Genomic DNA, 18,174 nt, shown 5'->3' with positions numbered 1-18,174 from the left:
CATGAGATGGAGGGTTCTTTTCCGACCCTGGCTCAAAATGCTTCAGAAATGACAGATGCTTGAAATTGCCTTAGTCATGTGACCTGAGTGTTTCAGATCATGCTTCTGTGCAGTTTCGAAACACTTGTGCTTCGAGGGCTAGACACGGTCAATGTCAGTTTCACGTCAACCGTTGCTAGCTGTGACAGAAAGTGTTAGAAATAAAGCAGAGTGGGGGATAAACGACAAACCTGTTTTAGTATGTTTATTATAAAAGAAATGTAGAAAAATGTTCTCAGTGTGTGTCATGTGTTGGAGTTGTAGGATGTTTTCTTCAGCGTTTCCAGGAAATACTGCTCCTCCTGCAGGAAGTCTCTGTCCTGTCAACAGTAAAGAAGTTGGTCGATTTAAAAATTCACCTGTTTTTATTGCACATTTTGGATTATTGAGTCTAAAATGCTTGATGAAAATGCCTGGATGCGCATAAATGCACAGAGTAGGATAAGCAATTTATCTGATCAAAAAAACGCACATAAACCATGACGTAAACGCATTTAGTGAATAAATTCCAAGACGTGCTTCAATAAAGTCATTTGATTATAAAACTAAAGTTTGCAGCAGATGATTTCAGCACATTGTAGTTAATACAATGTGTATATTGTATATTACTCCCTCCAGTACTCCAGAAGTCTTGAGCACGTCTGCATCCCTAAAGAGTGTCTCACGTCCACTAGTATAAGTACAGAGCTGTGTTTTTAATCAAAGGCAACTCTTCAGTGCATTTTGTCAGTAAAACTGGTTCTGTATTTAGTAGTAACCTCCGTTAAGTTGGCACTATGTAAGAAGAAATAATCACTAAAACTGTTCATTATTGTCTTGCGTTTGCCGTGAAAAACATTAAACTAGCACAAGAGTTATTTTAAATATGTTTAAAATAATAATTAGTTTGATTGTGTAAAGTCAATCTTAAAACAAATGCCGTTTGTACTTTTAAACGATGTTATCAGGAGCTGTGATGCCCATTACTACGTTTGCATGGACATCAGTACTCATTTGTTATCTAATATATCTGTTGACTCGGAGCACTTGCATTAAACTGATAGAGAAGCTAAGAGAAGTGTTTAATAACAGCGGGCACAGAAGACACACAGCAGCTTCACTTAGTATCGACTGAGTGACAGAGTGAGAGCGAGGTAGAGGGGGAGGAGCTACACAGAACAATACAGATCCCATATACACACTGTCATAAGAATCAATGCACTACAATATCCGTATCTAATTATTTTCCTTAATCTGAATTAGACAATAACATTATTAAAGGCTCGTACACACCGGGATGCTTTTCGTTTGCGTTTATGGTCAAGGTTTTGCCGGATTCAAACCCAAGCAAATTTTCACTGGCGTCAAACCAAGTGTGCCGCAAGCCTGCGTTTGAGTGAAGGTCTCGGCCGTTAGATCGCCCCCTGGGGGCTGGCTGCAGTACAAGTCATAAAGCCCACCTTCTCCGTGTTAATAAAGGAGACTTGAGCCCAAATAAAAAAAAATTATTACACTTGCAATAAAATGTCCCGAAATATGGTTCTGGTCGATTAAGGCACTGGTTATTGTGCTGAAATAGGTGCAGATCTTCATTTTTGTAAACAGTTTGTTTTTAGCAGTAATTTAATGCTGGGCGTGTCATCGTGATTGACAGCTGTGATTGACAGTTTCTCAAAGCAGCGCGTCTGAGCTTCGGCAGGAGACTGAAGTAGACTGAAGTGTTATTATTCGATTTCTGTGTTATTTTACCATGACAAAATGAGTTCAGCAGTAAACTACAGTTTCTGACATACATGATCCTGGTGGAACACTGTTTATTCGCTAAGTTCAGGGCTTTTATCGGGCTTTATTAGTTTGCTGATACTCGCCTAGCCACCCAGATAGCAAAACACAGTTCCGGCTAGATTCTCGCCTGCCGGAGACTTATCCCTGATAGACTGACTTATAGACTGACTACCTCTGCTGGACCTACTCCGGATGCCTGGACTCACTACCCGATTCCAGCCCGAGTCAATCGAGCCAGATGCGGCGGCCGAGCGAGCCGGCACTGCCGCATACGAGCTGGAATCAGCCCGCGACGCCGCGAGTAGGTTATGTGTGCTGCGGCCCGGAGCTGGCGCGATTAAATATATAAAACCTTCATATTTGTTAACGTTATTACATCCATTTGTGTTGATATGACAGCAAACGCATGCTGAGAAGTTCGGGGGGCGTAGTTGATTTTACATAAAGCGTTTGATTGGAAGCTCGACTCTGCTCATTTTCGCGGCTCCTCCTCTGGCTCCATCAGACAGTCCTTCTGCGCATGTCTGGCTCCAATTTCAGCAGTCTTTTGCGACAGTTTGTGCCCGTCAAGCAGGCGTTTTGCCCTCAAGGCGTTCAATGGGAAAAAGGGCTGTCGCGTCGTCCATATTTTTTACAGTCATTGCGTCAAACAGAAGAGCATGCAAAATCCCTCCTTGATGTTAGATGGCGCTACACAACTTCAAGCTTCTGACACTCGCTTGTAACACAGAAGAAGACAAAGTTGACATGCTTGTTGTTAAAGTTACTGGTGACTCAAGCAAGCATGAAGGGTTCAAGTAGCAGCTCTAGCGATGAAGAAATGGCTAATGTTCACCAGAGCAATAAGCAGCTCAATGTTCATATCGCCTCTGGACATCTTCAACTTGCGCTCGCATTGACGTTTTGCGCTTGAGCACCTCCAAGTGCTGTTTACTGTAACTTCAGCAGCTCCGTGCACGTAGACAAAAGTGGCAATCAGATTGGTGGAGAATGTGCGTCAAATAAAAAAACGTGAGGCGTTTCTTTAAAAATAACGCTTTAATGCCAGCCATTTTGCGCGTTGGTGTGCACGATCACATTGACGCCCTTTATTATAGTCACGAGGCGTTAAACGTCAACAGAAAACATGAGCAAAAAGCATCTCGGTGTGCACAGGCCATAAGGTTTTTTTGATTGTTCTTTTTTTACGTGTCATAGCACATAACTCAATAAACGTAATTGCATCCCCATTCGACGCTAGTTTCCTTTGGCGTTTTAAGCAACAATAGTTTGTGTTGGTTATGATGGCACTGTATGTGATTTTGGGCATTTCGTTTGAGACCATTTTAACTGCTTCTAATTTCATGACGGAAACACATTTAGTGGATAAATTCCATGACATGCTTTAATAAAGTCAGTTTATAATAAGATAAAAGTTTGCAGCAGATGTTTCCTGCACATTGTAAAAGATCTGAAAAGTATTGTTGATTTCCAAAACCTCTCAGCCGTCAGTCCTTCATCACAGTGCTTCAGTGTTATTATTCTTTTAAGTGTGCTTTCACACCTAGACTTTTGTTTCGGAAACTGCTTGTTTGCCCAGTTAGCGCTGTTCATTTGGCATGTGTGAAACCACCAGTCGTGCTCGGATGCGCGCCAAAACAATCGCTCTGAGATTGCCTGAATGAGGTGGTCTCAGCTTGATCGAAACAAACTCTGGAGCGAATCAATTGTAGTGAGAAAGCGATACGATCCCGGCTATATCACAGTGTTAACCTAATATTATTCCCCCTAAAACTGTCTTGAGCATCTGTCAGCACTCCCAAAGAACGTCTCGCGTCTCCAAAAGCAGCAAAAATACAAACCTTTTATTTGAAAACAGCATTATTTACCTCTAGAGAACAGTTCATAATAATAATCCCTCATGGTCTTAAACGTTAGTTCTGAAATGCTGGATTCTCATTGGTCAGTTTTCCAGTCACATGCCTCAATTGTATTGTAACTCTCCAGTCCTCAAGTCAAGCTGCGGTCACAACCAACGCAATCTCACGGCAATTCGTAACTTTTTGATTTCTAATTCGTATGAATTGGTACAATCTAATTTGTACAGTTTTGTACGATTTGCTCATAACCCAGTGTTGGTTGGGTTTAGGGGTGGTGTTGGGTGCCACGCCCCCATTTTATAATCGCACAATTTCGTACGACTGAATGTGTATGAATTAGCCACTAAACTGACAAAACGAAAAATACGTTTTCTCGTGAGATCAGGCTGGTCACACGGCACTTTTATTCCCCATACTTCCATTCATACACACGCGAATGCGTCACACCGGAAACGCAAGCTCGTGCGTCAAGATTCGCAGATTGCTGCGTTGCAAAGTTCAAGCTTGTAGAACTCTGACCTGCGAAATGGCATTACATGACTGCATGAGACCAATCGAAGATCAAAACATGACCTATCTGGACAGGAGTTGAAAACATGGACCAATCACTCGCTTTTTTTAATGTCTAATCATCTTGTTTATTCCTGCCCCTTTTGCAGCGCTGTACAACAAATTTTTGCAAGCTCAAACTCTAATGTGACTGCGGCATTACTATGCAAATAAGGCATGCGACAGGAAAACCGTCCAATAAGAATCCAGCATTTCACGACTAACGTTTAAGACTACGAGGGATTATTATTATTAACTAAAGTGGGCGTGGCCACATTCTAAAATGATAGATGTTTATTTTTGTTCTCGTATAAATGTGTGCTAATAATCATGCCCTCCGGCAGATGGAGGAGCTGAACACACAGCAACACCAAAAGCTCGGGTCTTAAAGAGTCCAGAGGTAAAGGTATATGAGTCTGATCCAATTCCACCAGTAAATGGCAGTAATGCTCTGTTTAAGAAAGTGAACCACCAATAAAACAACAGCAGACTCCCTCCAGCCACTAGGGTGAGTGATGAGCCCTCATTAGTGTGCTGATAGTCATAGAAATACTGAAGGCGGCCATTTTGAATTGTGTGGTCAGTTTGCTGTGTTTGTTTGATGCTCATTCACACCTGCTCCAGTTCACCTTCAGGTGCATTTGGATCTGGATTACGTGCGTGATCACTGGATTCAACACGTTTGGATTGCTGACTTCATCTATGGAAAATGAGGTGGGGAGAGCTGTTTTTTTATATCTTTAATTTATTTGGGGTGTTTTTTGGATTGGATTTGATCATGAACTCTTGGCGTTTGCATGTATATGTTTAAATATTTGCTGTTTTAATTTCATTTATTATATACGCTGTGTTTTAGTGTGTTGACGTGATCGGATTAATGCTCTTACATTATTTGGAAATGTGAGAATTGTATTTTCTTATTGTTTATTGAGTTTTGTTGGAATATTTGTGGTGTTTTTGGCTATTTTTGTGTATTTCTGAAGTGCTTTAGTGTTTAGATGTGTATTACTCGACTGGTTTATGAGTGTTTGGCTGTACTCTTTGCATTTTATTACTTTTGTTTGGATTATTTCCTTAATTATTGTATATTATTAATATATAACAGCCTTCTTTCAGCTTACTCCTCGTGTCTGAACTGTGAAAATGTGGTGAGAGCTGTTTTTTAATACTTTAGTTTATTTGGGGTGTTTTTCTGGATGGAATTGTTTTATTTGGCTTTTTTCCCTGGATTTGATCATGAACTCTTGGCGTTTACATGTATTTGTTTGAATTATTTGCTGTTTTTATTTTATTTATTATATACACTGTGTTTTAGTGTGTTGACGTCATTGGATTAATGCTCTAACATTATTTGGAAATGTGAGATCTTCATTTTATTATTATTTATCAAGTTATTTAGCAATATTTGTGGTGTTTTGGGCAGTTTTTGTGTATTTCTGAAGTGCAGAACTGATTTACATGTTTAGATCTTTTTACTGGAGTTGTTTATTAGTTTTTGGCTGTGGATTTTATTCCTTTTGTTTGGATTATTCCCTCAATTATCATCTATTATTAATATAATACACCCTTCTTTCAGCTTAGTCCTCATGTCTGCACTGTGATATTGATTTTTAGCACTGGCTCTGCAATTAATGGGAAATATGGGGACCGTTTATTATTAATATTTATTGATTGATATTGGAATATTTGTGGTGTTTTGGGCTATTTTTGTGTATTTCTGAAGTGCTGAACCTATTTTGTATATTTAGATATTTTTCACTTAATGGATTTATGAGCTTTTGGCTCTTAATTATTGTATATTATTAATATAATGTACACTTCTTTCAGCTTATTCCTCATGTCTGAACTGTGATATTGATTTTTAGCATTGGTTAATTGGCTGTAGAATTAATGGAAAATATGGTGCACGTTTTTTATTCATTATTAATTAGTTTAATGCACATCATAGCAGTTTTGTGTTTCTGACATACAGTTTGCTAATCTAAATTACTTTTGTTTAGATTTTTCTCTTAAACGGTTCAGAGTCAGATACAGATTTATCTATTCAATAAATAAAATATTGCTATCAATTTTTACAACATTGATTTATTGATTTTTCACATTAATAAAATCTTTTGAGCTTATTTAAAATGTATGCTTGAATTCACATATGCCATGTTATGGATTTTAACACCAGTAACGCCTTCAGTCATCAATGAGAGATCAGTCATTCACTGCTTTTTTCCACTGAACTGTTATCTAATTTTGGTTATTCTCCAAATACGTCATACGTCTTGTGTATTTTCCACTGTGAGAGTGTGTGTGTGTGTGTGTGTGTGTGTACCTTCTCAGCAGTGTGTTTGATGATGGCGAGTCTGGCGTGCAGTTCAGTGGGCAGCGGGTTCAAAGCGGTACTCAGGTGTGTGCTGGTCAACACTGGAGACAGATCTGAAACACACACACGGCAAAAAAGAATCACAATATAATGTTTCATATCATTCAGAACTGATAATTACTGAATATTTTTTAGCAATCCATTTAGAAATAAACTCCAGTATAATTTGTATTTTTATTTTAACCACTTTATTTTGATTTACTAACATTTACTAAGGCAAATAGTTTTAGAAGTAAAAAAATAAACAAAAATATCTGGTCTCTTACGTCTTATAATAAAATGAACAGAAGTGCTAAAGAGACTCTTAAACTTGATAAATAAGATGTCACAAAGTGTGTGCAATGGAAAAGCGTAAACGCTGAACAATCAAAGCAAACTTTAAGCTAGATCAACATCTGGTAAGACGTCAATAATGATGATACAATAAACCTCAAACTCTGTAAACAAAACATTAATCAAATCGGAGCTTTCAAGTAAATCATTAATTAAATGCATACTACTACATTAAAGACAAGTTGGTTACCTCTCTGGTTTTGATTACATCAGTAATTCTCACATTTTAATAAAACTATATTGTTAAGTGTGACGTCACGTGAAGAGGCTTCCGGGTCCATCCGCTCCACCAAGCTGTATGTGGAGACTCAACAAATGGTGCAATAATAAACGTTTACAAAGCGCTGTAATACTTTCAAAAATCACGATTTTAATACATACAGTTGAAAACCAGAAGTTTACATACACTGTATAAAAGGCACATAACCATTAAAAAAAGTCATAAAACTCTTTTAGGTAAATCAGGATGATCACATTTGTTTCTGTTCTGCTTCATTGCAGAATAATGATATATATATATATTTAGAGAAATTGTTATAACTCTTCTTGAAAGTCAAGTTTACACACAATAAGATTATTCTGCCTCTGAAAAAGCTCAGATGATGATGTCAAGGTTTAGGAAGTTTCTGATTGGCTAATGGACAACATTTGAGTTAATTGTAGGCACAGCTGTAGAATAGTATTGAAGGGAAACCTCAAACACACTGCTTCCTTGTGTGACAACATGGAAAAATCAACAAGCCAGAATCAACAAAACAGCCAGATTACAATTAGCTAAATTACACTGGGACAAGACTAATGTTTGGAGACATGTCCTGTGGTCTGATGGAGCTAAGATTTGAATTGTTTGGCCAAAATGACCAGAGTTACATTTGGAGGACAAAGGGGAAAGCTTACAAGCCTAGGAACACCATCCCAACTGTGAAGTATGGGGGCGGCAGCATCATGTTGTGGGGCTGTTTTGCTGCAGGAGGGACTGGTCCACTTCACAGCATAGATGGCATCATGAAGAAAGAACATTATGTAGAAATATTGAAGCAACATCTCAAGACATCAGCCAGGAAATTACAACTTGGCCACAAATGGCTCTTCCAAACAGACCATGACCCTAAGCATACTGCCAAATTAGTTAACATGTGCTTTAAGGACAACAGAGTGAATGTTTTGGAGTGGCCATCACAAAGCCCTGATCTCAATCCTATAGAAAATTTGTGGGCAGAGTTGAAAAAGCTTGTGCCTACAAATCTGACTCAGTTACACCAATTCTGTCAGAAGGAATGGGCCAAAATTCCTTCACGATTGTGAGAAGCTTGTGGAAGGAGACCCAAAACATTTGACCAAAGCTATACAGTTTAAAAGCAAAGCTAAAAAATACAGTTGTGTACACTTTTGACTATCTAGAAATTAATAAAAAAATTCTTTAAAATAATTCCCTCATTATTCTGGCATTTAGCAAATTTAAATCATTTAGGTAATCCTAACGGACCTAAAACAGTAAACGTTTAGTGTGAATTACCATCAGACATTTTTAAACATGGTTATGTTCCTTTTTTTAGAGTGTATGTAAACTTCTGGTTTTAACTGTATATCCATGCCAAATATCTGATGGCCAGAAAGTAATAATTTTTTATGAATTGTTAAAATTTTGGTATTTGTGATGCCAAGTCCAGAGACTGTCGTGTACACCATGATTGTACATTAAATTTAATATGTGATATGACTTAAAAAGTGACCACAAATAAATATTTTCTCAATTCAAATGAGTAGCAGCTTGGACTCGGATGCAGTGTTTCGTAACGCTTCATACCCACCCTTTTTTTATTGTTATTGATAATAGTGTATGGTCAACAAATGCCGATAGCAATTTATCGCCCAGCTCTGAATGAACAGATCTGCACCTGTGATAAGCGGTTGAGTGGAGGCCAGAGGGCTGACGGGAAGAGTGTGTTTCAGTCGCTCCACGTCTCTGTGATGATCCGTCATCCTCAAGCGCTCCTGATGGAGTAACACAACAGCAAAGTCCCCTTAAGCCAAGTAATTTCACTCGACGGTCTAATTTAAACACCTCTCAGGCATTCTGTTTAAATGGGGAAACATTAAACTCTTCAAAACTGTTCACCAAGCGTACGATTAAAGGTGCAGTAGGTGATTGTCTTCAGAAGCATTTTTTGTTGTGCTGGTTGAAAGTCTCTTCACAGTCTTACAGTAATGATTACAGTAAATGATCTAAATGTGTTTATATGTACTTTTATATTTTGTGTAAGGCATAAAACTAAAAAATGTTAATCCAATTAAATAGAGTCGGACCTGCATTTTTTCAGCTAATGTGCATTCGAAAGGAACAAGATCACGACACCGACCTCATTTATGCCTATATTACACATTAATATCCTCTGAATAATGCCTCTTCAGATCGCGCTGGACTTCTGAGGTAACTTGTTCTTAATTGCAAATCCCCACCCAAAATGACCCTACAAACTTGTAAACAAAGAGGCTGCTATCTGTTTGGAAGGAGATTTGCAGTCAAGACCAAGTTGTGAATTCCTTCAGAAGTCCAGCGCGATCTGAAGAGGCATTATTCAGAGGATATTAATGTGTAGAATCGCCATAAATGAGGTCGGTGTCGTGATCTTGTTCCTTACGAATGCACATTAACTGAAAAAATGCAAATTTAGTTTGATTTCAAATCTCCTTCCAAAATGAAGGCAGCCTCTTCCTTTACAAGTTTGTAGGGCGTCCGAGTATTTGCTGCGTCATGTGATGTGCGTCTGACAGGATGGACCGCACCCAGTGTTCTTTTCATACAGATTACAAAACCAGAGAACATTAGTTTTCAAGTGTAGTTGGTTAATTTAAAGGTAGCAGTTTCAAGCTTTATGTGGATATATTTATCATGTCTGTGAAGCAAGTATTCGCTGAGATTCCAGTCTGTGTGTGTGTTGACCTCAGAGGATCATAATGAAGCTGCAGAAACCGTTGGAAACAAACGTCTGGCCCCTGGAGAATCCTCAGTCCATAGTGATCAATGATTGGCTCCTGTAGTAGAAGGCGGGGCTTTATTCGCCATATTGACTGTTATGCTTTTCGCCATTCAAATCTATACAAGTGACATGTCTTGTGTATTCTATAGACGACAACACTTGCCAACTACACATCTGCGTTATTCAGGGCCCATTCTGATTTGCAAAGTTAAAGCCCGTTTACACAAAGCACAACAAAGATAAATATAAATAGAATGATAAATATATTTGTGTCCACTAGGGGTTGAACGACTAGGTTTTTTTAAAGTCAACTTTTATGTTATTGAAGTTATTAAAGTCGCTGACAGTGTTGAGAAAAGTGATGCATTACAATACTGAGGTACTCCCCTAAAAAGTAACTTGTTGCATTATTTAGTTAGTATTACTTACTTTTTTATGATAAGTAATGCGTTAAGTTACTTTTGCTTTACTAAAAAAAACATAATCGCGATTATTTCGGTCATAATTGTAATCAACTGTAAATCGTTTTGAATAATCGCGAAGTCAAAATTATTTTATTAGAAGTATTTCCCTTATGATGCTTTGTTTTTCTTTGATATTAATTTGTCTATTAATGCTTCTGAAGCGGCAGATGCCATCATCCCACTCATTCGTGCTTTCCTGTTTGTGTGTTTTTTTTTTTTTTTTTTTTTTTTTTTGTGGGCGTAATCTGGTTGCGCAACTCCGGGCAGAACAAAAGTGTTCTGCATTTGCTCTAGGCAGGGGGAAATTAAATAGCACATTTCATATTGCAGCTTTGTGGGATTAGCTAATCGCAATGTTTCAAATAGCGATTCGATTTCGATTAATCGCACATCTCTAGTAACAATTATTTTTTTATATTATTATATTTTTTAGAATTGCAACTTTTTTTTTATAAGCCGGTTAAAGTAAAAAGTAACTCGCATTACATTTTTAAAAAGTAACTCAAATATTATGTCTTAATTAGTAATGCATTACGTGTTACTTAGAAAGGTCATTATATTATGTAACTCAACTTGTAGTGCGTTGCAAGTGACGTCATCAGTGAAACAAGACGCAAATGTTTTGCAACATGATGCAATTTGCTGTTTATTCGAAAGAAAAATATAGACATGTTGTTTGACACGTTGCAAAAGCTATGCAACATTGGACTAGTCGACTAGTCTGTCCAACCTAGTGTCCACACAGACAAACGATAATCATCTGTTTATTTTTAGTTGATGCTTTTAATTGCGCATTATCCCTTGTAACCAGCAGGTGTCCTTAGTGTGCTGCTAGCACATCTGAACAAAATATATTGAGCTTATGACGTGTAATCAGTCTAATCAAACAGTAAATTTAGCAACTGTAGTCATTTCCTCAGCATTTTCAAATGAGTCAACATTGTGAAACTTAAACTAGCACTGGATTCCTGCGCTACTTTTATTTTTACAGAAAGTTATGACTTTCATAACTTCCATGTACTGTCTTAGAATTATTTCCCATGGTATAACCAATTGTTTCCATGATAGTCATTAGCTGCGTCCCAAATGGCACACTATGCACTATGTACTTATGCACTTACACACTCAACAGGATAGTATATGTATGTAGAGGCGTCCCAAATGGCACACTAATGTTTTTTTACTAAGCGGAAATTCAAACCGTTTCTCTGATGACGTTTGACGGTTGCGAAAACAGTGAAATAAACGACCAAATTATCAAGTAATACCTGCCGTGAGTATTCGCCATCGGGAGGCGCTATAATCACTCTCGTAGGAGAATTTTGCTTTCATCATCCAAAATAAATAAAGTTATCCAACATGTGCGTCCGATAGCTCCGCCCCTTCCGCTACATAAGCAAACCTGCGGTTCGTTGAGTGCGTGAAGTGTCCATCAGTCCACACTTTATTTTAGCGGCTGAATGAGTGCATCTGTTGTGTTCACATGTAATTCAGTACTGTGACTTATGTTGAAAGAAGAAACTTCTATGTAACGGTTGGAAAACAGAAGTGAAGCGGGTAGTAAGTGAAGTAAAGCCGCGATTCCTGTCTCATCTGATTTATTACTGTAAGAATACCACAGCATCATCCGGGTAATTAAAGTGCACTTAATATTTTTAGAGTTTTCAGTGTGAACACACTACTTAGACTATTTATACTACAAAATGGCGTAGAATAGTGCATAAGTATGCGATTTGGAACAAAGCTAATATAATTTTAATAAACATTTAAAGCAGGGGTGGCCAACCCTGTTCCTGGAGAGCCACCTTCCTGCAGATTCCAGATGCTACCCATATCAAACACACCTGAACCAATTAATTAGGACCTGAACACCACGTGATAATTACAGGCAGGTGTGTTTGATATGGGTAGCAACTGAAATCTGCAGGAAGGTGGCTCTCCAGGAACAGGGTTGGCCACCCTTGGTTTAAAGGAAGGCTTGACATGAAGCAGTAATCTTCTCCACAGTCTCGTTTGTAACTTTAAATTGTGAAAGCTCTTTAATTTTTAACAGATTCTGTCTAGAATCAGAATTGGGTGTTTTTGTTTGACCTGTTGTCTGGTTTGTGTTTGTGATTCGCAGTGTTTGGCCTGTTGTGTGATTAGCAGTGTCTGTCTGACCTGCTGTAGGCTGTGCTCTTGCTGCCGCAGTCTCTCCATCTGTGCGTGTATGTTGCGCAGTCGTGTCTGGTGTTCGGCCTCCACCTGTCTGGCCTCTCTCAGCGCTCGCTCTCCCTCCTCGAAGCGCTCAGACGCCAGCTGAAGCGGGACACATCAAACAGAGTCCCCATGAGTCAATGAATAGCTAGAATATCATGGAACTTAAAAAGCTCTATTCCAGACATAGAATGTCAGGGAATGTTTACAGGGGTTATGCAGTGACACTGAAACACTGGACAATTTAGTGTTGGAGGTTTTAGGGTTATATGTGAGCAGCGTGGTGGCCAGTCTTCATTCCACGAGTTGTAGTTTAGCAGAGTAACAGCACAGTTTTGCTTAAAATATTGTAATGCACACTAGGATTTGGGTGACATATCGGAGTCGAAAGAGGTGTCCGTCTTGCTGGAGCATCTGTGACCAAGACGGCAAGTCTTTGCGATGCATTCAAAGAAATGTCAGTAAACTAGAGGTCTGCGGGAGCCGCGAGACCTGACCAGATTTCTGCGGCGCGGGAATAAATTTCCGAATAAATCTCGGGAGTGGTCGGTAACTCGTTTAATTTGGGACGGGAGCGGGCCGTCTAGCAACATCGCCCCCGACTCCCGAGCGAGCACGCGTATGTATGTGTAAATGAAATAGCGCGATGCTGTGTTTAGCTTGTTTGTTGCTGTGTGTGTGTGTGTGTGTGTGTGTGTGTGTGTGTGTGTGTGTGTGTTTATATATACAGACAGCTTGTTATAGGCTGTCTGGACTCTGTATAGCTGGGTGGTTTTCGGTTTTGTTCTCCCCCCGCTCTTTAGCGGGATCGGGCGTGGCGGGTAGAAAACGGGGCGGGGCGGGCAGCGGGACAACAAATGCTGAATGTAAGTGGGAGTGGTCGGGTTCGGGCTAAAACCTGACGGGTACAGGCGGGAGCGGGATTCAAAATTTAGTCCCGCGCAGATCTCTACAGTAAACCACCCAAGAAGAAGAACCACATCCAACAGGAGTAACTGTGGACGCTAGAGGAAGCTGTCTGAAAGGGATGTCCGGATGCTAACCCAGATTGTATCCAAAATACTTAAAACCACATCTGCCCAACTCACTGCGGAACCAAATATGCAGCTCAACTCTCCTGTTTCCATTAAAACTGTTGGTTGGGAGCTCCACAGGTTGGCCAGGCTGCAATAGCCAAACGTTTGGTCACTCACGCCAATGCCAAATGTCGGTTTCAATGGTGCCAGCATCGAAAGTATTGTGCTGTGGACAATGTAAAACGTATTGTTCTCTGATAAGTCCACTGTCTTTGCCACATCTGGGAGAGTTACAGTGTGGAGAAGCCCCAAAGAAGCATCTCACTCAAACTGCTGCATGCCCAGAGTGAAGCATGGAGGTGGATCAGTGATGATTTGGGCTGCAATGTCATGGCCTTCCCTAGGCCCAGACTTGTGTTATATGCGCACGTGACTGCCAAGGTCTACCGAACCATTCTGGAGGACCATGTGCACCCAATGGGTCAAACATTCTGAAGGCGGTGCCGTGTATCAGGATGATAATGCACCAGTACACACAGCAAGACTGGTACAGAGCGGTCTGATTAACATGAAAGTGAAGTTGAACATCTCCCATGGCCTGCACAGTCACCCGATCTCAATATTATTGAGACACTTTTGGGTGTTTTGGAGGTGTTTACCTTACTGAAAGCCTCCACCTCGTGTGCTCGTGTTTTGAGTGTCAGAGCGGTGCTGCTCAGCTTCTCCTTCTCTCTCTCCAGCTGGAGTCTGTCTCTGTCCAGAGCGTCTCTGTCTCTTTGCAGCGAGTCCTCCTTCTGCTTCAGCTCTCCTGTGCGCAGCTTTAGGTCTGCCTGCTCCTGTATAAAGATGATGGGGACGTACAATTATATCACAGTATTCTCTGGTAGCGATTGCGATTTGATGATATTATTTATGATCATTCTTAATTTTCCACTGAGACAAAAAAAATTGTGTGAGGTGTGGTAGTGTGTGTGTGTGTGTGTGTGTGTGCGCGCACTGTGATTTGTAGTGGCAGTTGTTATTGTGGTGGTGGTGTGTTTGTTGAGGTAGTTAGTGTTGTGATAGTAGTTGTTGTTGTGGTGGTGTGTTTGTTGTTGTTGTGGTTTGTTTATTGTGGTAGTAGTTGCTGTGGTAGTTACTGTTGTGGTGTGTTTGTTGTTGTTGTGGTTTGTTTATTGTGGTAGTAGTTGCTGTGGTAGTTACTGTTGTGGTGTGTTTGTTGTGTTGTAGTTGTTTTTGTTGTTGCAGTTAGTGTTGTGGCAGTTGTGGTAGTAGTTTTTTGGTAAGTTTATTGTGGTGAGTTTGTTGTGTTAGTTGTTGTTGTGGTGTGTTTGTTTTGGTAGTTTGTGTTGTGGTGTGTTTATTGTGGTATTAGTTGTTGTGGTAGGTAGTGTTGTTGTGGTAGGTAGTGTTGTTGTGGTGTGTTTGTTGAGGTAGTTAATGTGGTAGTTGTTGTGGTGGTGGTGTGTTTGTTGTTGTGGTAGTTAGTGTTGTGGTAGTTGTTGTTGTGGTGGTGGTGTGTTTGTTGTTGTGGTGGTGGTGTGTTTTTTGTTGTTATGGTGGTGTGTTTGTTGATGTGGTGGTGGTGTGTTTGTTGTTGTTGTGGTAGTTGTTGTTGTGGTGGTGGTGTTTTTGCTGTTGTGGTGGTGGTGTGTTTGTTGTTGTGGTGGTGGTGTTTTTGTTGTTGTTGTGGTAGTTGCTGTTGTGGTGGTGGTGTGTTTGTTGTTGTGGTAGTTAGTGTTGTGGTAGTTGTTGTGTTTTGTTGTTGTTATGGTTGTGGTGTGTTTGTTGTGGTGGTGGTGTGTTTGTTGTTGTGGTGGTGGTGGTGTGTTTGTTGTAGTGGTGGTGGTGTGTTTGTTGTTGTGGTGGTGGTGTGTTTGTTGTTGTGGTGGTGGTGTGTTTGTTGTAGTGGTGGTGGTGTGTTTGTTGTTGTGGTGGCGTTGTGTTTGTTGTAGTGGTGGTGGTGTGTTTGTTGTTGTGGTGGTGGTGTGTTTGTTGTAGTGGTGGTGGTGTGTTTGTTGTTGTGGTGGTGGTGTGTTTGTTGTAGTGGTGGTGGTGTGTTTGTTGTTGTGGTGGTGGTATGTTTGTTGTTGTGGTAGTTGTTGTTGTGGTGGTGGTGTGTTTGTTGTTGTGGTGGTGGTGTGTTTGTTGTTGTGGTGGTGGTGTGTTTGTTGTAGTGGTGGTGGTGTGTTTGTTGTTGTGGTGGTGGTGTGTTTGTTGTAGTGGTGGTGGTGTGTTTGTTGTTGTGGTGGCGTTGTGTTTGTTGTAGTGGTGGTGGTGTGTTTGTTGTTGTGGTGGTGGTGTGTTTGTTGTAGTGGTGGTGGTGTGTTTGTTGTTGTGGTGGCGTTGTGTTTGTTGTAGTGGTGGTGGTGTGTTTGTTGTTGTGGTGGTGGTGTGTTTGTTGTAGTGGTGGTGGTGTGTTTGTTGTAGTGGTGGTGGTGTGTTTGTTGTAGTGGTGGTGGTGTGTTTGTTGTTGTGGTGGTGGTATGTTTGTTGTTGTGGTAGTTGTTGTTGTGGTGGTGGTGTGTTTGTTGTTGTGGTGGTGGTGTGTTTGTTGTTGTGGTGGTGGTGTGTTTGTTGTAGTGGTGGTGGTGTGTTTGTTGTGGTGGTGGTGTGTTTGTTGTAGTGGTGGTGGTGTGTTTGTTGTTGTGGTGGTGGTGTGTTTGTTGTTGTGGTAGTTGTTGTTGTGGTGGTGGTGTGTTTGTTGTGGTGGTGGTGTGTTTGTTGTTGTGGTGGTGGTGTGTTTGTTGTTGTGGTGGTGGTGTGTTTGTTGTAGTGGTGGTGGTGTGTTTGTTGTAGTGGTGGTGGTGTGTTTGTTGTAGTGGTGGTGGTGTGTTTGTTGTAGTGGTGGTGGTGTGTTTGTTGTAGTGGTGGTGGTGTGTTTGTTGTAGTGGTGGTGGTGTGTTTGTTGTTGTGGTGGTGGTGTGTTTGTTGTTGTGGTAGTTAGTGTTGTGGTAGTTGTTGTTGTGGTGGTGGTGTGTTTGTTGTAGTGGTGGTGGTGTGTTTGTTGTAGTGGTGGTGGTGTGTTTGTTGTTGTGGTAGTTAGTGTTGTGGTAGTTGTTGTTGTGGTGGTGATGTGTTTGTTGTTTTGGTGGTGGTGTGTTTGATGTTGTTGTGGCGTTTGTTGTGGTAGTTGTTGTGGTTTGTTTGTTGTGGTAGTTGTTGTTGTGGTAGTTCTTATTGAGGTGGTGTGTTTGTTGAGGTAGTTAGTGTTGTGGTAGTTGTTGTTGTTGTGATGGTGGTGTGTTTGCTGTTGTTGTGGTGTGTTTGTTGAGGTAGTTAGTGTTGTGGTAGTGTTGTGGTGATGTGTTTGTTGTTGTGGTGGTGTGTTTATTGTGGTTTTGGTAGTTGTTGTGGTAATTGTGGTGTGTTAGTTGTTGTGGTGTGTTTGTTGTTGTGTGTTTGTTGTGGTAGTCGTTGTTGTGGTGTGTTTGTTGTTGTGTGTTTGTTGTGGTAGTCGTTGTTGTGGTGTGTTTGTTGTGGTAGTTGTTTTTGTTGTAGTTAGTGTGATGGTAGTAGTAGTTTTTTGTAGTTGTTGTGGTAATTGTTGTGTGTTAGTTGTTGTTGTGGTGCTGTTTTGTTGTGTTTGTAGTGGTTTTAGGTAGTTGTTGTTGTTATGGTGGTGTGTGTTGACCTGTGCCAGGCTGATGATGGTGTCCTCTCGGTGCGTGTCTCTCTCCAGCGCTCGAGCAGTTTCTCTCTCCACTCTCTCCTGCCGCTGTTTCTCCTGCGTGTGGAGGCGGCTCCACTCAGACGCCAGTTTCCTGCGCTCCTCAGCACAGTGCTGCATGACGGACTGCTGCTCCTCCAGCAGAGCGCTCTATAACACGCACACAGAGAGAAACACGCATCTTTACTATTTATTTAAAGTCTCTATGAAACATTTCAAGTGGTAGTTGAAATTTTAAACATTAACCCACTGTTAGGTTTGTCCATATGTGACATTAGGTTACAACAACCCAGCATATTCTAGAGTGTATAAACATCTTTACTGTCACTTTTGCTGAGTTTAAAAGTGCTCTCCTGATAAAATAATGAATACAAGCTGAAGTGTCTGACCTTTGCCCTCTCCAGCTCCTCTCGCTCCATGCTGAAGTGTTGCATCATGGTCCGTCGCTCCTCCTCCAGGCCTCTCAGAGAGGATTCAGCTTTAGCTTGCTCCGCCATCACTCTCCAGCGCTCCTGAACAACAACACAGACAAACAGTGTAACCTCACCATCTTCATGCTGTTATCAATAGAAAGCTACACTCATGATGGAATCAAACTGAGACTATTATGACCATACACAATAGGTTAGAGATGAAGTACATCCAAGAGGTTGTTATCTCAGAATAAAGCCTGACAGGTTTATCAGCAGCCTGACACAAAGACTGAAGTATTTATTCTGTGAAAACAACCCAACTGAATGTACTTTATTCCACTTATCACACAACTACTTGCCATAAAATCTAAAAATAAAATGCGAAACATTGTTCTGAGTTGTAATAATTGATAAGTTTTGTAATTTAAAAGTAAAGCTGATAGAAATTATGGACAATAACACTAACCTGCACGTTATTCAGCCCCAAGATGCTGTCAAACAGTCAAAAACCTCAGT

At 40.4% G+C, this 18,174-nt stretch overlaps 1 protein-coding gene across 47 annotated transcripts in view; it reads right to left on the bottom strand.

The window, feature by feature from the left end:
• Nucleotides 1-229: 229 nt before the first annotated feature.
• The window catches only part of fbf1 (Fas binding factor 1), a 48,492-nt gene continuing 30,547 nt past the window's right edge, over nt 230-18,174 (bottom strand). For 17 of the 47 annotated variants that reach the window (XM_073943947.1, XM_073943949.1, XM_073943951.1 and 14 more), the window contains 7 exons: nt 17,635-17,757; nt 17,210-17,395; nt 14,235-14,411; nt 12,524-12,661; nt 8,817-8,913; nt 6,535-6,638; nt 230-359 (listed from right to left, as the gene is read on the bottom strand). In XM_073943947.1, coding sequence (XP_073800048.1) covers nt 285-359; nt 6,535-6,638; nt 8,817-8,913; nt 12,524-12,661; nt 14,235-14,411; nt 17,210-17,395; nt 17,635-17,757 — 900 coding nt within the window. In that variant the 3' untranslated portion in view covers nt 230-284. Of the gene's footprint in view, nt 360-6,534; nt 6,639-7,819; nt 7,903-8,816; nt 8,914-12,523; nt 12,662-14,234; nt 14,412-17,209; nt 17,396-17,634; nt 17,758-18,174 lie in introns of all 47 variants that reach the window. The other 30 variants (XM_073943957.1, XM_073943959.1, XM_073943960.1 and 27 more) reach the window with 4 other exon arrangements.

This window comes from Danio rerio, chromosome 3 (assembly GCF_049306965.1).
Source record: "Danio rerio strain Tuebingen ecotype United States chromosome 3, GRCz12tu, whole genome shotgun sequence".
NCBI classification, from domain to species: Eukaryota; Metazoa; Chordata; class Actinopteri; order Cypriniformes; family Danionidae; genus Danio; species Danio rerio.
Note: the sequence above shows the minus strand (reverse complement) of the source record. Positions and strands in the feature narration are given on the sequence as shown.